The following is a 22,594-nucleotide window of genomic DNA, read 5'->3' as shown; positions in this document are numbered from 1 at the left end:
CAATGAATTACGTATCGTGGGTATCCACATGAATCGCAGGCGCCTGTGCTCAAGCACTGCGGCAATCTAGCATGCTGCTACGTATGCTGGATTGCCTTTCGAAGGCGCGTTAGGCGCATCACGCGATGCCCGTCTCTGAAGAAGTTCAAGATGATTGAACCTAGAAAACGGATAGAAATGATGGAAAATGGATTATAACCAAATTAAATATATATAATAATACTTCTTTGACTTATTTTATGAACAATCAATTTTATAATAAACTAGTCATTTTAATATATAATTTTGGAGTTTTTTTAATGAATTTTGAGAATTGAATATTTACAAAGTATGGTTCTAAAAAATCATTACCGATAGCGACGTACCCGACGTAATTTTGGGGTCCCGAAAATTATAAATATAAAATCTCAAACCTTCAATATTTCGAATAAATCGGAAGCATTGTGGAGTGAATCCTTTTCGGAATCCTATCAGTTGACTATGACTGCTCGAATTAAGTGGATCACCTTATTTCCAACATTAAGTTTTTTACTACCGAAAATTGCAAATAACGAAGCCTGCGATTTTTGGAAAAATTCTTACTAATTCTGATAAATGCTAGACTCAGCATCAGCACATGCTATTCCAACACGTATAATATTCTCTGGTGAATGTCGACCGTATACCAAAATAATAGTAATAAAATGACCGAAAGCTGCACGAAATTTACTGGATACAGCCCCGGTTGGACCCATCGAGCCTCGAAGATTGAATAAATAAAGAAAATCCTTGATTGAAAACAAAATTGTCAAACGTGAAAGAGAAATGCTGGAGTCCCGTTTTCAGTGGTTTTCAACGGATTAACGGATTTCGATGATTTTTGTCTCAATCGCAGTAATTTTTCTTAGCTAAGTAATGGATATACTTTAAAGTCTTTTTCAGTTATTTGGATAACTGAATAAACGGAAAGTATTAGTTGGCGCCAGCAAGGTCAGAAAAATGAACCAGTTGTATAAACATGAACGTACATGTTGGAATAAATTGAGAAACCTAGTTCTAGCTTATTGTTAATATAAATAACAGCATAATACGTAGCATCGTTTATAGTAGCTATAGTAAATGCAATCAATAACAATAGTAGTACGTGTGTATTATGTATCAATAACGCATCTGGCGATGTTATTGCAAAGTGTTCCCAAATGCTACAGTAATTTTATATCCCGTTGAAGATTATTCAGGTGTTAAACACACATTCATTCGGATGACAGTGACAGAGTGTCGAAATGGCAATGAAATGTAACCACTAAGACGTCTCGAAGGTAAACACTTACCCGCAAATCATACTTTACATTTTCAATTTTATAGCTATGAAAGACCATTTTTCGCACTTGCGAGAGCGCCCAGTGACGAGCTAGCAAGAAATTGATCCACATTAAAGCAAGTTGCTGGGTGATAATTTCAATCGGAGCGTTTAATCAGACGAATACAATCACTGTAAGTCTTATTTATCTTCTGGAATCTACCTGAAAAACCACGAGTCGGCCGATTGAAATTGATACATTTTTTACTATTTCGAAATTCAAACGGGAAATATTAATTGTTGTGCGATTTGTGGGTATAAAATTTAGATGAGTTCGTCCAAACATCAGTCAGGTCTCAAGGGGAGCAGAATTGACAGGAGCAACGAGAAGGTTTTCATTCATAAAGTATTCTCTCAAGTGGCAGTCAACAATCCAAATCATACGGCAATTATCTACGAAGGTAAATTTTTTGATCATGTGAGACGTATCACACAATCACTTTGTTATTGTTGTTGAGGGTCCTGAACTGCGTAAGGTCTCGCCGCTGAAATTCTTGTAGAAATGAGTTTTTACTTATTTCTAAGAATGAAACTCTGCTATTCAGGCTAAAGAAATGTTGACTGAGTGAGCATTCAATAATGAGAAAGTGTTTTTTTACTCATCAGGCAAGTGGGGAAAGTGCGTATATTTGACTATCGCGTGATGCTCACCTTGCAGATGAGCGTGGCGAAGAAACAAGGTTGACTTTCAGTCAGCTCGAAGCGAGGACCAATCAGCTGTCACGAGTCCTGGCGAAACGCTGTCGTCGATCCTCGATCAACGGCGTTGATGCAATCGTGGCGATTTCGATGCGGCCTACGGACCGACTTCCGACCCTCTTGCTGGCTACCTTGAAGGCCGGGATGGCCTACCTTCCCCTGGATCCAGAGTTTCCGGCCCCCAGGGTTGAGCACATCCTCACCGAGGCTGAGCCCCTCATCGTGGTCTCCGAAGAAGGAGGTGAGGACCATCCATTATGGAAAGTAGAATCGATGGTAGATTCCTCGCAGCTTACAAATTGACTTGTCTCTGAGGTTTGAGAAATAAGCGTTGGATACACCAGGTTTAAGATTGACAAATTAACATCGAAAAGCGAGATTCGGAATAAACAGCTACGATCAACACCCATACCTACAACTTTCTCTTTCTACGTTGGAAAAAGAAATTTCGAATTCCTCTTCTCAGCGTTTTCATGTTACGAAATCTTAGTTCTAGCAATGAACAGAGGTGAAGAATCCGCAGGACGTGAGATGCGTTTATAGAGGCCGAAAGTTCACAGGCAATGACTCGTATGCGAAAAGTGGTCCAGAGAATCTCTCGTCTAAGCGTGCCTCATGACTCTGAATAATTTTCATCTATTCTGTTGATTCGTTTCAGCCGACATGACAATGTACAAGGGCACACCTGCCATCACGTACGAGAAGCTTCTGGAAGAAGCCAGCAACGAGTCGACACAGAACATGGATTTGGACGCGTGTCAAGACCTAGCGATCATTTTATACACTTCGGGAAGCACGGGGGTGCCGAAAGGCAAGTACATTGTGATTTGGCTGAAATTTGAGCTGACGTGAGCTTGGAGGTTTCAAAGAAGGAAATTTCTCGGAACGAATAAGAAGGATTCAATTTCTGCATTTTTCGCCAGGCGTTGAACTGCTCCACGATACTCTGATAAATTCGCTTCGCTGGCAGTGGAATGTGGTGCCTTATTCGCCGACAGAGGAAAGATGCGTTTTCAAAGCAACTGTGACTTCCGTCGACAGTGTGCCCGAAATCTGGGGCCCTTTGCTTCAGGGAAGGAGCATCGTCGTTGTTCCAAAGCACATCACAAGGGACCCTCAGAGGCTCGTTCAACTTTTAGAGAAACACAAGGTGATTAAACGATCCGAATCAAAAGATTCGGCCACGTGAAACGAGATTCGGAAAGAAGACGAAACTCTCCTTTCCTTTGACCTTGAAATACCTGACTATCGAACTGTTTCTGCAGATCGAACGGCTGGCACAAGTCCCGTCATTGTTAAGGACTATTCTGATGTATCTGGACATGCAGCAGGACAAGCATCTCCTTCAAAACTTGAAACTCTGGATTTGTGCTGGCGAAGTCTTACCTCTTCCAGTGGCCGAACAATTCTTGGCCACATTCCCATCAGGCGAACACACGTTGGCCAATTTATGGGGTTGCACTGAGCTTGCGGGCGATGTCACATATCATTTGATCAATCACCCTAAACAGCTCGAGGGTCTGGACAAAGTACCGATTGGTAAGCCGAGAGTTTTCAATCACCGAATGAACATGGCTCGAATATTATCCAGAAATCTTTAATTCCGTTTCCAAGGTAAGCCGGCAGAGAACTGCATTCTATATGTTGTGGATAAGAAGCTGCAACTCGTGCCGCCAGGAGAATTGGGCGAGGTGGTTTGCGCAGGGAAATACTTGGCGGCCGGTTACGTCAAAGGAAGAGATCCGCATCGTTTCGTGGACAATCCACATTCTTCGGATCCAGGTGAGTAAATGAAAGACACGGACATGTACTCGATTGCTTTCTTTGCCAGCTATCCGATACCCAGAGTAGCACACTTGTCGACATTTGACCACTCGATTGGTTGACCGGTAACGGATCACGCATAAACCTTTTTGTGATAACTCTGATATTTCTCAATTGATTTGAGCGAAAATTGGTACACTTCCGTTTCGGAGGTGACTGAATCCAAATTCGAAAGAAGAATTAAAAAATTTGATATTAGGGATTCAAAATGGCGGCTTCGAATTCCGGTAATTATAACCAGGCCTCAGCAGCCTTGTTCCAAAAAGTAAAAAATTAGAACAACTCTTTCGAAACTTGTTACTAATAATTACAAAGTTTTGTCACTAGTAATTTCGAAGTTTTGCTTGACTGTATTTTGACCACAAGTCAATCCACAGTCGACTTGTACATCATTACCGACAAAGAATGTACAATTTAGCGAGCATTTGTGAACGTATGATTGACACATAGTCAACTATTGGCTTCGGATACACCCGAATTATTTCTGCCCGAAATAAGCCAAATATGAAGTGAACCGGTGTTAGTGGAAAAATAATCAACTTACTATTCCACCTGCAGAATACTCGAGGATTTATCGTACCGGTGACTACGCGAGGATTGTGAAAGGCATATTAATTTACGAAGGCAGAATGGACAACCAAATTAAGGTCCGAGGACATCGGGTCGACATCGCAGAAGTGGAAAAAGCTGTCCTGGCATCTCCTGCCGTCGACAAAACGGTCGTCCTCTGTTTCAAACCCGGTGAACTTTCGCAGGTAAATGGAAAAAGAAAAAGAGTACAAAGAGCATAAAAACCTTTCAAAGACATTGCGAAATACATTTCTTATCGTACCGACAAGGAAACATCGATGCTGGTAATAGAAATACTAACAATCCTGCTCTATGATCGGCTTGAGTCAAGAGTACACGAATAGTGCCGGATAGTGTTCAAGTTTTGTTCACTCTGACGGATTGCTGACCCTGTTACAGGCTCTCGTTTCGTACGTGACGGTTAAAAACAACACCCGTGTTTCCGGATCAGAGATTGAATCTCATCTCCGCACCATCTTACCTCCTCACATGATACCGCATGTCATAGTGATCGATTCGATTCCGTTATTGGAAAACGGAAAGGCTGACAGACAGAGGCTTTTGAAGCGATACGAATTGATGAGCAACGGTGAGGAAGAAATAATCCTAAGATATCGAAAACTGAATCACGACTTCACTTTTTCTTCAACTTCTTATTCACATTGTTACGCAGAAAAGGATATCGCCGTCGATTGCGACTACGAAAACGTCCCGCAGCCTCTTCTTCCTTTAGCCCGCGTCCTTTTTCCCACGGTAGCATCGGTGATCGGAAGTAGCGCTCGAGCCGCGGTGACGATCGACGCGAACTTTTACGATCTGGGGGGAAACTCTTTGAATTCGGTCTACACCGTCACCAGACTTCTTGACCAAGGCTACCGCATCGGAATAACTGACTTCATACGCGCGAAGAACATGGGAGAGATACTGCGGAGGATGAGGATCGACTCGGAGTCAGACTTCGATGAGCCTCCGTCCGAAGATGGAGAACGTTACGTCCTCGAGGAGCTCAACGATTCGCACCGAAGAAACGTTATTGAGTGAGTATGCATATCAATTCCGTCGATCGAAAAGCTCTCGCGATGATTGAGTTCCTTCGGAATAAACCTAATCTGTCCTCACCTTTGAAATACAGGATGATCACGGACAGTTTTTACCTGAAAGCTGACCTGGATAAGTGGTTGATGCCTGACATTAACCGAGAAGATTACTCGGAACTGATTGACAAGCTTTGGGATCCTCTGGTGGAGCAAGGATTGAGTTTCGTGGTGAAATCGACGTCAGGCGAGGCGCTAAGCGTCGCGTTGAATTTGGACGCGAGAGACGAGCCTGAGGTGACGATAAATTCGAAGCTGATGGTAACACTTGTGTTTTTGGAGTACCTTGAGAAGCCGATTCTAGAAGAACAACTCCCGAAGGGAAAGGGACAAATTTTCCACTTCTTCATGATGGGAACCAACAGCAGACTCACTTCGGCTGAAAATGTTGCTCTCGTAAGGGTGATGGAGGAACATGTGTTTCGAGTCGCCAGGCAGAAGGGCTTTGACGGCGTGCTTGCAACAAACACCAGCCCTCTTACACAGGTGATTTTTTTATGGAGTTTGATTGCTCGTTGTTCATTTTGAAATTTGAACAAACAAGGTATGAAAATAGAGCTTCTGGAGAAAATACTACTTATTTCCAATGATCGAACATCAAACTAATTTACAAATTTATCGGTGTAGCAACTGGTGACTGGTATCTACAACTGCGACGTCTTGATGGACTACCAGGTCAACAAGTACGTCGCGTCTGACGGTTCGACGCCGTTCGGAGAGGCGCCCGACAATCAAAGAGTATTATGCTCCTGGAAAAGCGTGTAGAAATTTCTCAACGGCGGCTCTGTGAATTATTTCTAGCTCCTTACATGCAACGCAGTGGGTCCGTTTATTAACAGTAAACACATGCATGTGATTGTGACTACGAATTCAATCCGACAACGATATTAATCAAGAGATAAAACGAATCGAAAGACGCACTTGTGAGCTGGAAACATCTTTCCACACTTGTCTGTAAATTTGTCGAACGTAGAAAAACTGTCTGCTGCAATATACATTCAAAGAAATACGTCAGCATGTCGTATAATGAAAATTCCTCAAAATGTTACAATTAGTTATACTGTAGGTGCATGTTGCAGATTTGTTCAGAAATTGCGTTCGTCAAGAAGTTTGTTGGGTATGGTCATTGTTGACGGTAAAATAATAAAATGTACAGTGTTATTAAAGTCTCGACCGTTTGATTCGTCGTAACAATCCAAAATATGGTTTCGATTCCCTCGCGTCATCCGCTTTGGATCATTCAAAAAAGGTAAACTGATCTGGTGTGTTGGCACATCTGATAAGAGCCGTTGGGATTAGAAATAAGTACCGAAATTCTATTGCACGTTGGAACTAGAAAATTTTGCTCACTGAATAAACAATACGAACCATTTCGTAAGTATCGATCGATACAATTATCTTATTCCGTGTTTAATGTTGCTGTCCTCATCCATCATTTCGGCCGAGTATGATCCTGTGAAAAGTATCTTCAACGCTCTTTCGATGATTTCCGGAAATTCTAGGACAGCGTAATTCAAGTTTTGATCGAATCATGGCACGTTAGCAAAAAATAGCTATGTGAATAATAAGAAAAATTCAATCACCGTTCCTTTCGATTCGATATTGGGACACATTCAAGGCTACCTGAGGATGAGATATCGAGGTCCGTTTTTGTACCAATTCATTCGACTGTACGCGTATTTGTAAGAGCGTGCCTGAAGGTGAAATAAATTGGCCATTGATACCAATTACTCAGGTACCGAATGATCCAGGCAACCGAGTGAAATAAAAGGTATTCATTTTTTTTTCTTCTTTTGACAGAGAATGGCGCAACAATGGGAATCATCTGAAAAAATGAGAAGTTGTGTACTTCGAACCTACGCTTTCCCTAAAAATGATGATAAGTGCTTGTCTATTTTATCGTACTGAAAATACGAAAAAAACTTCATTTGTTTTCTACTTGGATTCACCACACTAAATAGTTTATAAAAATAAAAAACAGTTCGCGTTGGAGAGGAAGGCCAGAGGATTGTCGAATTTGGTCGAAGCGAGTTTCATTGAATGACGAATCTTTCGCCTCCATTTTCCGCCGAAAATCTTCCGAGTGATTCTCGACATACTTATTCGGCTAGACTCTTTGTAGTGAATGAATATAATAAAAATTTTGAGGATCTATTTTGTAAATCTAAATAATCTTTCGATTCTTCAAAGACGACGCAAGTATTTCCTTAACATTCCGCTTTTTCTATTGCAAGAATAATTATTATCACCCCGACAATAAAACGTCGAGTTTTTACAGGATCTCGACGACAGGCCTTTTTCAAGGTATCAAGACTTGTGTGTAACCAATTTTTATCCGACGAAATCCCGGGAACAAATCAACGGATTTTAATGATCTTTGTTTCAATCGACAGGACTTTGCTTCTCTTGGAACTGATGAAATTTTGGGGCTGATGGATTGAATAGTTTTTGAGTTATGAGAATGAAGATAAAAAATAAATAAAAATTACGGTATCTTCGCGATGGATTGAAGGATTCCAATGATTTCAGTCTCAATCGGCACTTCGCAGCTTGAGTATAAACTGATTTTGGAATTTTTAATCGGCCTTGTGGTTTGTACTTATTCAAATGAACAAATAAACAAGTTTCATTATTGCTGTTCGTATATGTTAATGTGTATGGGCTGACAGCGCATCTTACTATTAGCGGAAATTGTGGTAGCATTAAGACTTAGGCTGGCAGCATCAAGTTCAGCTGAATAGACAACTTGTTCAAAATTTAACCTATAGTCTGGAATAAATCAATGAATCTGGTTATGGCTTACCTACAATAGGCTTCAACGTCGTACGACGAATCGTTTATACTTGTTTTGATGGATTGGAATGAATGAAGGAACCTGTCTCTGACATAACATTCAAAGTAATACGCATCATCGTACACTACCAATATTATGTATACGACAATTGCCCAAATTGAAATGAAGACTTCGGGGCCACACCAATCTTCACATTCTGTACCACGAGTTCGAAGAATAGTATTTCACTTTCTAAAATCCAGCAAAAATTTCATTACAAAAGTAATTAATTACTCACAACCATGGTTCTGAGATGTCGTATATCTCTGTAGAGTCTTACCTGTATGTATTGGAATCCCTTGAAACTTATTACATCTTAGTCCCATCAACTCTTGATAGGGAACTCTACAGGTTTTATCCAAAAAATTAATCATTTCAGTTTTCTTCCAACGAGCTAGAAAAGTCTAACCAAGATATCCTTATATTAGTTTTGAGAATCTGATAGTATACGGCTTGAGAAAAAAAAATTCCAACATTCTAAGACGATGGTGTGCGAGCTGGGAATCTTTCGCCGAGAAGAGACAACAAAACGTCCCTGCACATGTTCTCTCATCGCCGACCGTTGAAGCTCTTTTTCAGTACTTAAACTAACATAATCACAATATTCCTGTGAAAATTTTCTGATAAGATTTATTTGGATGAGGTTCAAATCTTACGAATAAGTTAAGAGTATAAACTAACGTTAAGCCACCGTTGGAACAACGTTGGACCAATATTACGTGGACGCGTGGGTAACGATCAAAAGTAACATTTGAGTTTTTAGAGTACCTGGAATGGTCGATCTAATTTCGGAGTAATGTTAAAATGTAGTTTCAAGTACAATAAAATAGGGTTTTTTTTTTATTGCATTCAAGTTGAACATTTGGTGTACTTTTATGGTTTTCAAGTAGTGCCGCCTCTACTTTGGATCCTCTATTTTGCAGGTTTCAAAAGATTTATTACACTCTTTGACCTTTTTTAATTACAGGTATTTTGCAGCTGCCATAATATATTGAATCCGTGGTATTGAATTTTTTAATCCTGCTTTCAAGATCCATCGAGAATTAACAGAGTTATTAAAAAATGTGCATATACGCGTCATCATCAGTCTAGCCGCTTTCTTTTTCTGTGCATTCACGCGTCATTGCCAGTCAATCGATCAAAGGATGACTAATTCAACAAACAACTTCTGAAACGAAATCAGACACCCAGAAAAAAACCCGCCGGCTACCAATTTTTGTCTTATTTGGTCGGTTGTATGTGGCTACGAGTTCTGGCACAAAAACTGCAAGAACTCGTAACAATAAACCGGTTAATATCACAAGTTGCAGAACGTGTTTAATCTTTTTTTTAATTGAAAGTTTTACTGTGGTTCCTGTACTGCGGTACGTTGTGCACACATTCTAACGATACTTTGGTAACTGAGATATGTTAAGCACCTATAAAAATGTCTAAAGTCACGAAACGAACACATAGAAAACATTTTTTTAACGCTTGACACCTCCGACGAAAGTCCATTTTTGACGAACTACGATTAACTATATCTTGTAAAGCACGCATGTTCGCAAGTTAAAATATTTTTGTCGTTGTTATACTCGACTAGCACCATGCGCTGCTTTACAAAACATTTGTGTAGATCAGGGGCCCAGTTTGGAACAAGGTTCTATATCGTGAACGTCGGACGATTATGAAAATAAATGAAAATGACAATCTCTTCTAGATGGATTGACGGATTTTGATTATTTTAGTATCAATTGACGCGCTTATCCTTAGCCTGAGACTAAATGAATTTCGGATATCACGGGTCGTGTGGTTTCCCAATCATTTGAATGATATGTTTAAAAAATTGAAACATTTTATTTTTCAAAGTCTAACGGGCTCAAAGTTCGTTCTAATGGAATCTTTTCAGGTTCTCAGCATCAAGGCCGGACGGTGATAATCTTGTTTACAAATCAACGTAAAGCTGGGAATGAATTAATAAGTCTGGTATACGTCTTCAGCACATAATACGCAGAACCGCTTAAACTTGTTTCGATATCTAAGTATGAATGAGGAAACGTGGTTGTAGTGAAGTGAAATTCCAAATGAATTACGATATCGTTTAAATCCAAATGACTTTTACACGAGTTCAGAGAATTATTCTAATGGGTACAGCTAAGGCATCCAAAAATACCGTTAACGTTTAGGAATAACCATTAATATGATGTGGTAATAGAAATCGAATACTATTAATAATACGCGTGTCTTCGGTAGAAATAATTTCTACGCTAAACTCCGAATTGGACACGTGCGTCAAAACTAAGCATAGAATTTTCTCGTAGATTATTGTACTTTTTCATATTTTTTTTTGTAGATTATTGTACATTTTCGTGATAAAATCCTACTTTTTTGTAGATTATCCGTGTATTAGCGTATTTTCCTTGACTTTTTGGTCTTGATATTCGGACAAAACTATATTTCTTCGTAGATTATTGTACTTTTTCGTGAAAAATTGTACTCTTTCTCAAATTATCGTAGATTAGTGTAATTTTCATTTACTTATAGCACTTGATATAAGTCAAAAATCGTAGTTTTTCGTGGATCATCGTATTATTAGTCGTTATTTTTTTCTCTCAAGATTCACCTAATTGAGATACGACGAGTTCTAAGGTATACGATAGATTCTCTAAATCTATCTAAATCGTATTTAGAAGATGAGAATATAGACCCAAACTTTGCTCGGAACTTAACTTCTCTGCTATAAAATTTCCGTGTGAGAGAGATGCGACGTCTAGTGGATGGTTGAGGTCCGAAATTGTAACCAGTTTTCGTAGGAAAATTCTAGATTTTCGTAATTTTTCGTCACAATTTGCACTTTTCTATAAAGTTCGACGCGATTGTACGGAAAAAAAAAAATTCGTAACGTGCGGGTCCAAAATTGAAATTATATTTCACAAAAAGTGGTAGATATTCGTAATTTTTCGTTGATCCAAGTAATCTTCTACGAAACTCTAGGAAAAAAAAGAAATATTTAATCTACTTCCAATATGCAGTTTTCATAATTTTTCATAGAAATTTCAACTCTTCCAAGAAGAATACAACAATTTATCACGATTATGTACGATCTTTTACACTTTCTTACGATTTGCTAATATTTTCTACGATCTTCTACGGCCGGCAATTCTTCGTAATTTGGTGTAGAAATTATTTTCGCCAAGGGCAATATCTACAAGTCACCCATCTTTCATCGTTATTGCATAGAGTTCCCAGAAGATACAATAATTCTTTGTCGACAATTTTTTTTGCGTTAAAAAAATTCAGGGATAAAACTCACATGCCAGTTTTTATGTCCTACACCTACAAACTCACAGTTAAAAACCAGTTTACGCAAACGCTACTTGCGAATACTAGCGGAATGATAATGAGAGTTCGTGACGTTACTTTTAGAGAGTATACCACTTGTTCGCATATTATACTATACCATTTTCAATGCAAGCTTAATTTCCGGCATAGCGAGATCGCCCGGCGACGAGTTAACATAAAAGTGCTCCACGATAAAACAATTTGCTAGATAATACATTTAGTAGCAGCATTCAATCAGATTCATCCGACCAGGGTAAGTCTTATTTTCTTTATCCAGAATCTTATACACTGCATTGTAATTGTTTGAGATTTGTTAATCACGTAACTGGGAATCGATATTCAACGTAATCTAACGGTCACTCAGCCTCAAACCAAGTTCCAAACTTTAAACCGTATGACACCGAATAGACTTGTCTGGCATCTGTTTATCTGCATATTTTTTCACTTGACCTTTTCATTGTCCCTTCGTAGTCACAGTTCTAAATAATTCCATGGTTTAAAAAAAAAAAATATCACGAGACAACTATCCGTCCGGTGAGGATCGAAAGGATGTGGGACGTCATCTAAAGATTCTGAATTGTGTACGAAAAGTCGATTCCGTACTTATAGTGTATACCCACTTCAATCCCCAAGCATATTATGATTGAAGTCTCGTTTGACCCCAGTTACTATTAGATATTTATCGTTAGGCCGAAAGATGATCAATGGGTCGATTTTACCCGGTGTGACTACGAAGGGTGAATAATTTGTGCAAGACCATCAAATCGTGAAAAAACTACCGTGAAAACCACGAAATAGCACAGTTTTTACTATTTCGAAATTCAAATGGGAAATGTTAATTGTTTTGCGATTTATCGGTGTAAAATTCAGATGAGTTCGTCCAAACATCAGTCAGTTCTCAAGGGGAACACTGTCGACAGAAGCAACGAGGAGGTTTTCATTCATAAAGTATTCTCTCAAGTGGCAGTCAACAATCCAAATCACACGGCAATTATCTACGAAGGTAAATTTGTTCGTCGAGTGACACGTATCACACAATCACTTTGTTATTATTTTTGAGGATCCTGAACTGCGTAAGGTCTCGCCGCTGAAATTCTTGTAGAAATAAGTTTTTACTTGTTTCTAAGAATAAAGCTCTGCTATTCAGGGTAAAGAAATGTTGACTGACAAGGAATGTCACCTTACTGTACCCCCACACAACCTGGGTCAAAAAAATTATATTTTGGAGTTCACACCAAAGTATAAACCCGCACAAAAAATTAGTGGCCCACTCGCATATTTAAGGGGTGAAATTAATTCTCAAAAATCGGTGGTTTTTTCGTTTTTCGCTGATATCGTCGAAACAAAAATAGATACGGCAAAAGTTTGAATAGCAAAGTTGTTCATTTTTTAGTGCTCTGCAATAAGTATGTAGTCGAAAATTGGAAGCAATATTGTGTAGTCGGAAATTATATAGAATTTTTTTGTTTTTTTTTTCATAAAAAAACGGGTTTTTCTACACATCTTTCTCTATCATTTCATAATGAAACGTAATTGTTCCGACTCCACATTTAATGATATCAATCTACATTGGTTTTTTTACGTCTCAAGAGGTCATGGAACCGGAGAGTTATTTTTTCAAACGCAATTTTTTTTATAGATTTGCACTAATTACACGTTCTTATCATAATCAAACTGTGAGGTCGACTGTTTGAAATACGTTTTATTTTTTCATGATATCCTATCTGAGATGTTTAATACCGTCATATCAGTAAATAATGAGGCTCTGTATAAACTGACTCTTGGCTGAATGAGAATGAAATAAAATTAGCAGATACAATTAAAGAGTTTTTAATTGAAAGCATAAGCACATACGCGAGAATCGAAATTGAAGAAGACAAAAGCTTGGAATTTCAAGAACAATTCAAACACCATGAGCCTGAAAGTATAGAAGACAGTGAATTGGAATGGGATTCAATTCCATCTGATGAGGCAGATGACTCTCAATGTACAAAAAATGAAGATGAGATTTCATTCGATTACAAGAAGAAAGCTGTGGAGTTTTGGAGAAGTGGAAAAACAAAAAATTTAAATATTCGTACAGTTGCACACCGTTTTAAAAAAGTGATTTCTAAAACACAGTTCAAGCGTTGGGCTCATCAAATCAATAAAGGTGGGACTTTTGAAGCAAAATTAAATGAGATATCTCAATATACTTTAAATCGCTTCATTGAAGCAACTGAATGTGGCAAGATAGTACACGATATAGATTTGCGACGATGAGCTTTGACCGCACATAAAAATTTCATGAATTCCGATGCACGATTCAAAGCGTGAAAAAAATGTGTGAACAAGTTCAAAAGAGCACATCGCATTACGTCTCGGAAAATTACAAAATTTATCACCCGAAAACTTTAGAAGACTCAAAAAATCTTAAAAAAACAGCTGAAGAGTTTACAAATAACATTAAATCTGTTATCAACGACCTTGGTCTGAAAAACGTTTACAATTCAGATCAAAGTGGATTTCAATTTGACATGCATTCTGGTCGCACTCTTGCAAACCAAGGATCAAAAGAAATTGAATGCGTTGTTCAATCGATATCTTCAACAACTCATTCTTATACGATTCAACCCACGATATCCGCCGATGGAAAATTACTTTCACCGTTATATCTTGTATTGAAAGAAATCGGTCGTGACTTTGGCCCACGCGTAGAAAAAACGTTGTTCAAACCCACAAACGTTTTTGTTTCGGCATCGAAATCTGGAAAGTTAACATCAGGTAAGAACTATTTAAATTATATACATTCTTGAGGCATATTAAATATTGCGAACCAAATCAAATTAAATATTTCTTTCGTTTTTTCGACAGATCATTTAAAACAGTGGCTAACCGAAATCTATTTTGCAAATGTTGGCGACAACAGTGCGCTTTTAATCGACTCCTGGAGTGGACACTGTCCAGAAGTAGTTGATGCAGTAACTCCTCCTAACAAAAAAATTGTATCAAAAATTATTCCAAAAGGGACAACAGGACAAATACAACCGTTAGATGTGTTTGGTTTTCGAATATGGAAAAATTTTGTTCGGCATTCTTCAGATATAGTAATTCTTTCCGGTAGCGATATAAATCTGCATTTAAGGAATAACATCATCAAACTGCAGTCACTTGTTCACAATCAACTGTCTTCCCCGCGTTATATTAATATGCTTAAATATGCATGGTACAAAAATGGGTACACAGAAAAAACACCCCCTGAGTTCATCAATCCGGTGACGTTTGGTTTTGGAGATAATTCGGAACCACGATGTCACATTTGTGGTGATTCAGCTGTTATAACATGTTCGTGGTGCAAAAAATCTTTGTTTCTCAATCACTTCTTTGAGGAGTATCATTATTGCAATGAATACATTCCATAATACGAAATGATGAAACTGATAAGTGCATTGTCTGCTTTTTTTCCTGTCATGATTTTACTAGACATTTTAATAGCTATATAATATATGAATTAAAGGTTTCTAGTAAATAAAAAGACGACATGCATGTTAAATAAAGTTTTATATAAAATGAAAAAAAATCATGTGATACTTATTCGCTTGTACTAAAATGGATGCACAAACTAAATTAGATGTAAAAGATTTATGAGTATTTTACGATAAGGGTGGAATAGCATATTTGGATTTACTAAACCTATATATAAATGTAAACTGATTCCGTTTGACGGATTTGTCAACCTTGTTTAATTTTCAGGCGAAATAAGAACTTTTTCAGTGATCAAATGACGAAAAATGTATTAAAAAACACTTCTTTGAAAAAAAAAAAATAAAAAAATTGTTTCCAATTTTCGACTACATACTATTGCAGAGCACTAAAAAATGAACAACTTTGCTATTTAAACTTTTGACGTATCTATTTTTGTTTCGAAGATATCAGCGAAAAACGAAAAAACCACCGATTTTTGAGAATTAATTTCACCCCTTAAATATGCGAGTGGGCTGCTAAATTTTTTTGAGGGTTCATACTTTGGTGTGAACTACAAAATATAATTTTTTTGACCCAGGTTGTGGGGGTACAGTAAGGTGACCTTCCTTGTGAGTGAGCATTCAATAATAAGAAAGTGTTTTTTTACTCATCAGGCAAGTGGAGAAAGTGCGTAGATTTTGACTATCGCGTAATGCTCACCTTGCAGATGAGCGTGGCGAAGAAACAAGGTTCACTTTCAATCAGCTCGAAGCGAGGACCAATCAGCTGTCACGAGTCCTGGCGAAACGCTGTCGTCGATCCTCGATCAACGGCGTTGATGCCATCGTGGCGATTTCGATGCAGCCTACGGACCGACTTCTGACTCTTGTGCTGGCTACCTTGAAGGCCGGGATGGCCTACCTTCCCCTGGATCCAGAGTTTCCGGCCCCCAGGGTTGAGCACATCCTCACCGAGGCTGAGCCCCTCATCGTGGTCTCCGAAGAAGGAGGTGAGGACCATCCATTATGGAAAGTAGAATCGATGGTAGATTCCTCGCAGCTTACAAATTGACTTGTCTCTGAGGTTTGAGAAATAAGCGTTGGATACACCAGGTTTAAGATTGACAAATTAACATCGAAAAGCGAGATTCGGAATAAACAGCTACGATCAACACCCATACCTACAACTTTCTCTTTCTACGTTGGAAAAAGAAATTTCGAATTCCTCTTCTCAGCGTTTTCATGTTACGAAATCTCAGTTCTAGAAATTAACAGAGGTGAAGAATCCGCAGGACGTGAGATGCGTTTATAGAGGCCGAAAGTTCACAGGCAATGACTCGTATGCGAAAAGTGGTCCAGAGAATCTCTCGTCTAAGCGTGCCTCATGACTCTGAATAATTTTCATCTATTCTGTTGATTCGTTTCAGCCGACATGACAATATACGAGGGCACACCTGCCATCACGTACGAGAAGCTTTTGGAAGAAGCCAGCAACGAGTCGACACAGAACATGGATTTGGACGCGTGTCAAGACCTGGCGATCATTTTATACACTTCGGGAAGCACGGGGGTACCGAAAGGCAAGTACATTGTGATCACGCTCCGTACCGAGTTGTCGATAAAATGGAGATTTGAGAGAAAGTAATTTGTCGGGGTGAAATTGAACAATTCCACTTCTGCCATTCAATCAGGCGTTAAACTGTTCCACGAGGCTCTGATGGATTGGCTTCGCTGGCTGTGGAGTGCTATGCCTTATTCGACGACAGAGGAGAGCTGCGCTTTCAAGACTTCATTGACTTTCGTCGACTGCGTACCCGAAATCTGGGGCCCTTTGCTTCAGGGAAGAAGCGTCGTCGTTGTTCCAAAACACGTCACAAGAGACCCTCAGAGGTTCGTTCGGCTTCTGGATAAGCACAAGGTGATTAAACGTTTCGAAACACAAGTTTCCACCACGTGACACGAGGGTCTGGAAGGAAACCAAACGTTTTGTTCTCTTTGACCTTGAATTACCTGATTACCGAACTGTTTTCTGCAGATCGGACGTCTCGTGCTAGTACCATCATTGTTGAGGACTCTCCTTATGTACCTGGATATGCAAAAGGACAAGCAACTCCTTCGGAGCCTGAAATTTTGGATATGTTCAGGCGAAATCATACCGGTTTCATTGGCCGAACAGTTCGTGGCCACATTTCCATCCGGTGAACACACATTGGTCAATATGTACGGTATCACAGAAACCACGGGCGATGTTGCATACCATTTAATCAATCATCCGAAACAGCTCCAGGGTCTTTCTAAACTACCGATTGGTAAGCAGAGTTTCCAATCACCGAATGGTCACGGTTCACTTTTCTTCCGAAGATAGAGGATCGGCATAAAGTGTAAGAGAATTATTTTGTTTCATTTCGAAGGTAAGCCGGTGGACAACTTTATTGTCTACATTATGGACAAGAATATGCGGCTCGTGCCGCAAGGAGAATTGGGAGAGGTGGTTTGCGCAGGTAAATACTTGGCGGCCGGTTACGTAAAAGGAAGGGATCCGCATCGCTTCGTGGACAATCCACATTCTTCGGATCCAGGTAAGCGAATGAAAGAAATGGACTTGATTCTTTTCTTCCCTGCTACGTGATGTTCGTGGTAGCACAATTGTCGTAATGTTGACCATAATCTGACTATTTATTTGACTGTCAATCGTGGTGATCGAGAAATTGAAGCTGTGCCGATTCATTCGTTCGCAAATGTCCTCAAAAACGTCACCAAGATCAAGACGACATCAAAATAAAAACTAGATATTGTACCCGGGACTTGCCGTAAAGAACGTAATGGCATAAAACAGATTTCGGTAACTGTACTAAGTTCAACGTTGGGCTTGACGATATTTTTACGACAAGTCAATTTATAGTTGACTTGGTCGTTGTAATTGACTCTAAAATGAAAACTTAGCGGACATTATTTCGTAAACGTACGGTCGACATGTAGGGAGCTTCGTTGGCTGCGAATATGCCTTCTTCGTCAGTCTTCGATCGGTTGACTTTCGACCGAGAAATTTTCGAAATCGACCGGGTGTTACTTGAGTAATAACCAAGTTACTATTCCACCTGCAGAATACTCGAGGATTTATCGTACCGGTGACTACGCGAGGATTGTGGACGGTATATTGATTTTTGATGGGAGGATGGACACCCAAGTGAAGGTCCGAGGACATCGGGTTGACCTCACAGAGGTTGAAAAAGCAGTCGCGGCGTTTCCCGCCGTCGACAAAGCGGTCGTCGTGTGTTTTAAGCCCGGTGAACTTTCGCAGGTAAATAGGAGGAGAAAAACATTGCAGCGAGCATAAAAACCTTTCGAAGACATTTCGAAATGCACTTCTTATTATAGCAACAAGGAAATTGAGATGCTGGTTATAGAAATACTAAGAATTTTCTGGTCTAGTCAAGAGTACACGAATAATGCCGGATAGTGTTTGAGCTTTATTCACTGTGAGGAATTGCTCGCCCTGTTACAGGCTCTCGTTTCGTTCGTGACGGCTAAATACAACACCCGTATTTTTGGATTGGAGATTGAATCTTATCTCAAGACCATTTTACCGCCTTACATGATACCGCAAGTCATAGTGATCGATTCGATTCCGTTATTGACGAACGGAAAGACTGACAGACAGATGCTACTGAAGCAATACGAATTGATGAGCAACGGTGAGGAAGAAATAATCCTAAGATATCGAAAACTGAATCACGACTTTACTTTTTCTTCAACTTCTCATTCACATTGTTACGCAGAAAAGGATATCGCCGTCGATTGCGACTACGAAAATGTCCCGCCGCCTCTTCTTCCGTTAGCCCGCGTCCTTTTTCCCACGGTAGCATCGGTGATCGGAAGTAGCGCTCGAGCCGCGGTGACGATCGACGCGAACTTTTACGATCTGGGGGGAAACTCTTTGAATTCGGTCTACACCGTCACCAGACTTCTTGACCAAGGCTACCGCATCGGAATAACTGACTTCATACGCGCGAAGAACATGGGAGAGATACTGCGGAGGATGAGGATCGACTCGGAGTCAGACTTCGATGAGCCTCCGTCCGAAGATGGAGAACGTTACGTCCTCGAGGAGCTTAATGACTCACATAGAAAAGACGTTATCGAGTGAGTATGCATATCAATTCCGTCGATCGAAAAGCTCTCGCGATGATTGAGTTCCTTCGGAATAAACCTAATCTGTCCTCACCTTTGAAATCCAGGATGATCACGGACAGTTTTTACCTGAAAGCTGACCTGGATAAGTGGTTGATGCCTGGCATTAACCGAGAAGATTACTCGGAACTGATTGACAAGCTTTGGGATCCTCTGGTGGAGCAAGGATTGAGTTTCGTAGTGAAATCGACGTCAGGCGAGGCGCTAAGCGTCGCGTTGAATTTGGACGCGAGAGACGAGCCTGAGGTGACGATAAATTCGAAGCTGATGGTAACACTTGAGTTTTTGGAGTACCTTGAGAGGCCGATTCTGGAAGAACAAATCCCGAAGGGAAAGGGACAGATTTTCCACTCCTTCATGATGGGAACCAACAGCAGACTCACTTCGGCTGAAAATGTTGCTCTCGTAAGGGTGATGGAGGAACATGTGTTTCGAGTCGCCAGGCAGAAGGGCTTTGATGGCGTGTTTGCAACAAACACCAGCCCTCTTACACAGGTGACTTGCTTATGGAGTTTGATTGCTCGTTGTTTATTTTGAAATTTGAGCAAACAAGGTATGAAAATAGAGCTTCTGGAGAAAATACTACTTATTTCCAATGATCGAACATCAAACTAATTTACAAATCTATCTGTGTAGCAACTGGTGACTGGTATCTACAACTGCGACGTCTTGATGGACTACCAGGTCAACAAGTACGTCGCGTCTGACGGTTCGACGCCGTTCGGAGAGGCGCCCGACAATCAAAGAGTATTATGCTCCTGGAAAAGCGTGTAGAAATTTCTCAACGGCGGCTCTGTGAATTATTTCTAGCTCCTTACATGCAACGCACTGGGTCCGTTTATTAACAGTAAACACATGCATGTGATCGTGACTACGAATTCAATCCGACAACGATATTATTAAAGAGATATTGCACCTAAAACGGATCGAAAGACGCAGTTGTGAGCTGGAAACATCTTTCCACACTTGTCTGTAAATTTGTCGAACGTAGAAAAACTGTCTGCTGCAATATATATTCAAAGAAATACGTCAGCAGGTCGTATAATGAAAATTCCTCAAAATGTTACAATTATATAATGTAATTATATATATTATTAATGTTATACTGTAGGTGCATGTTGCAGATTTGTTCAGAAATTGCGTTCGTCAGGAAGTTTGTTGGGTATGGTCATTGTTGACGGTAAAATAATAAAATGTACAGTGTTATTAAAGTCTCGACCGTTTGATTCGTCGTAACAATCCGAAATATGGGTTCGATTCCCTCGCGTCATCCGCTTTGGATCATTCAAAAATGGTACCGAAGTTACCATTAGTACCGAAATTCTATTGCACGTTGGAACTGGAAAATTTTGCTCACTGAATAAACAATACGAACCATTTCGTAAGTATCGATCGATACAATTATCTTATTCCGTGTTTAATGTTGCTGTCCTCATCCATCATTTCGGCCGAGTATGATCCTGTGAAAAGTATCTTCAACGCTCTTTCGATGATTTCCGGAAATTCTAGGACAGCGTAATTCAAGTTTTGATCGAATCGTAGCACGTTCGCAAAAAAGTGCTATGTGAATAATAATAAAAATTCAATCACCGTTCCTTTCGATTCGATATTGGGACACATTCAAGGCTACCTCAGGATGAGATCTCGAGGTCCGTTTTTGTACGAATTCATTTGACTGTACGCGTATTTGTAAGAGGTGAAAGGTGAAAACACCTGAAGGTGAAATAAATTGGCCATTGACACCAATACTCAGGTACCGAATGATCCAGGCAAACGAGTGAAATGACAGGTATTAATTTTTTTTTTTTCTTTTTTTGATAGAGAATCGCGCAACATTGGGAATCATCTGTAGAAATGAGAAGTTGTGTACTTCGAACCTACGCTTTCCCTAAAAAATGATGATAAGTGCTTGTCTATTTTATCGTACTGAAAATACGAAAAAAACATCATTTGTTTTCTACTTGGATTTACCACACTAAATAGTTTATAAAAATAAAAAACAGTTCGCGATGGAGAGGAAGGCCAGAGGATTGTCGAATTTGGTCGAAACGAGTTTCATTGAATGACGAATCTTTCGCCTCCATTTTCCGCCGAAAATCTTCCGAGTGATTCTCGACATACTTATTCGGCTAGACTCTTTGTAGTGAATGAATATAATAAAAATTTTGAGGATCTATTTTGTAAATCTAAATAATCTTCCGATTCTTCAAAGACCACGCAAGTATTTTCTTAACATTCCGCTTTTTTTGTTGCAAGAATAATTATTATCACCCCGAAAATAAAACGTCGAGTTTTTACAGGATCTCGACGACAGGCCTTTTTCAAGGTATCAAGACTTGTGTGTAACCAATTTTTATCCGACGAAATCCCGGGAACAAATCAACGGATTTTAATGATCTCGGTTTCAATCGACAGGACTTTGCTTCTCTTAGAACTGATCAAATTTTGGGGCTGATGAATTGAGTAGTTTTTGAGTTATGAGAATGAAGATAAAAAATAAATAAAAATGACGGTGTCTTCGCGATGGATTGAGGGATTCCAATGATTTCAGTCTCAATCGGCACTTCGCAGCTTGAGTATAAATTGATTTTGCAATTTTTAATCGGCCTTGTGGTTTTTACTTATTCAAATGAAAAAATCAAACAATTTTCATCATTGTTGTTCGTATATATCAATGTGTATAGACCTACAGCGCATCTTACTATTGGCGGAAATTGTGGTGGCATTAAGACTTAAGCTGGCAGAATCAAGGTCAGCTGAATAGACAAGTTGTTCAAAAATTAACCCGTAGTCTGGAATAAATTAAGGAATCTGGTTTCAGCTTACCCACAGTAGGCTGCAATGTAGTACGAAGAATTGTTTATACTTGTTCCGATTACTTGGAATAAATGAGGAAACCTGTTTCTGATTGCATAATATTGAAGATTATGTCAAGATACCTCGGATTACTGCAGCGTGAAGTTGCATAAATATTCCAATGGGTACATCCGAAACATCTGATAAGTAATATATTTGAAATCACTTTGAATGCCTCATAGTACTTAATTGGAATCGATTACTGCCACAATACGTGTGTATTATGAATAAATCACCCATCTTGCGACGTCATTGTATAGATTTCCTAAAAGATTCGGTAATTTTTAATTTCGATGAAAAATAATCAGATGTGAAAGGCTCGTGTGCGTTTTACTCTCAAGTTCATAGTTACAAACCAGTTTACGCAGACGTCACTTGTGAATACTAGCGGAATGATAATGAGAATTCGTGACTTGTACTTCTC

At 39.4% G+C, this 22,594-nt stretch overlaps 3 protein-coding genes across 4 annotated transcripts; all 3 read left to right on the top strand.

Moving 5' to 3' along the window:
* The first annotated feature begins 1,394 nt into the window (after positions 1-1,394).
* Positions 1,395-6,692, top strand: LOC124215061 (beta-alanyl-bioamine nonribosomal peptide synthetase ebony-like). The gene is made up of 12 exons (XM_046617961.2): positions 1,395-1,473; positions 1,608-1,740; positions 1,998-2,279; positions 2,697-2,849; positions 2,962-3,188; positions 3,304-3,577; positions 3,653-3,820; positions 4,421-4,617; positions 4,832-5,021; positions 5,106-5,469; positions 5,565-6,012; positions 6,154-6,692. Exons 2-12 carry the CDS (start codon positions 1,608-1,610, stop codon positions 6,289-6,291), a joined length of 2,574 nt encoding a protein of 857 aa, XP_046473917.1. The 5' UTR covers positions 1,395-1,473; the 3' UTR covers positions 6,292-6,692.
* A 5,102-nt stretch (positions 6,693-11,794) lies between these two features.
* LOC124215059 (beta-alanyl-bioamine nonribosomal peptide synthetase ebony-like) lies at positions 11,795-20,525 on the top strand. Of its 2 annotated transcripts, XM_046617956.2 has the most exons (12): positions 11,795-11,933; positions 12,551-12,683; positions 15,852-16,133; positions 16,551-16,703; positions 16,815-17,041; positions 17,159-17,432; positions 17,535-17,702; positions 18,228-18,424; positions 18,629-18,818; positions 18,903-19,266; positions 19,362-19,809; positions 19,951-20,525. In XM_046617956.2, the coding sequence occupies exons 2-12, from the start codon at positions 12,551-12,553 to the stop codon at positions 20,086-20,088; spliced, it is 2,574 nt and encodes an 857-aa protein (XP_046473912.1). In that variant the 5' UTR covers positions 11,795-11,933; the 3' UTR covers positions 20,089-20,525. The 2 variants fall into 2 exon arrangements, with proteins under 2 accessions (XP_046473912.1, XP_046473913.1); XM_046617957.1 differs by lacking the exon at positions 15,852-16,133 and having other exon boundaries at positions 11,814-11,933.
* On the top strand, positions 12,692-15,792 carry LOC124215064 (uncharacterized). The gene is made up of 2 exons (XM_046617968.2): positions 12,692-14,443; positions 14,534-15,792. The coding sequence occupies exons 1-2, from the start codon at positions 14,002-14,004 to the stop codon at positions 15,079-15,081; spliced, it is 990 nt and encodes a 329-aa protein (XP_046473924.1). The 5' UTR covers positions 12,692-14,001; the 3' UTR covers positions 15,082-15,792.
* Positions 20,526-22,594: the final 2,069 nt, after the last annotated feature.

Source organism: Neodiprion pinetum, chromosome 3 (assembly GCF_021155775.2).
Source record: "Neodiprion pinetum isolate iyNeoPine1 chromosome 3, iyNeoPine1.2, whole genome shotgun sequence".
NCBI classification, from domain to species: Eukaryota; Metazoa; Arthropoda; class Insecta; order Hymenoptera; family Diprionidae; genus Neodiprion; species Neodiprion pinetum.
The sequence above is the reverse complement of the archived record's forward strand: the minus strand, read 5'-3'. Positions and strand labels throughout refer to the sequence as shown.

What these genes read in the sequence shown, in the direction of transcription:
- LOC124215061 (XM_046617961.2), top strand. Translation starts at nt 1,608, where the DNA reads ATGAGTTCGTCCAAACATCAGTCAGGTCTCAAGGGGAGCAGAATTGAC. An exon ending in AAGCACGGGGGTGCCGAAAG is followed by an intron (nt 2,850 to 2,961) that starts GCAAGTACATTG and finishes ATTTTTCGCCAG; the next exon opens with GCGTTGAACTGCTCCACGAT. An exon ending in ACACCAGCCCTCTTACACAG is followed by an intron (nt 6,013 to 6,153) that starts GTGATTTTTTTA and finishes TTATCGGTGTAG; the next exon opens with CAACTGGTGACTGGTATCTA.
- LOC124215059 (XM_046617956.2), top strand. Translation starts at nt 12,551, where the DNA reads ATGAGTTCGTCCAAACATCAGTCAGTTCTCAAGGGGAACACTGTCGAC. An exon ending in TCCACATTCTTCGGATCCAG is followed by an intron (nt 17,703 to 18,227) that starts GTAAGCGAATGA and finishes TTCCACCTGCAG; the next exon opens with AATACTCGAGGATTTATCGT. An exon ending in CATAGAAAAGACGTTATCGA is followed by an intron (nt 19,267 to 19,361) that starts GTGAGTATGCAT and finishes TTTGAAATCCAG; the next exon opens with GATGATCACGGACAGTTTTT.
- LOC124215064 (XM_046617968.2), top strand. Translation starts at nt 14,002, where the DNA reads ATGTGTGAACAAGTTCAAAAGAGCACATCGCATTACGTCTCGGAAAAT. An exon ending in ATCTGGAAAGTTAACATCAG is followed by an intron (nt 14,444 to 14,533) that starts GTAAGAACTATT and finishes TTTTTTCGACAG; the next exon opens with ATCATTTAAAACAGTGGCTA.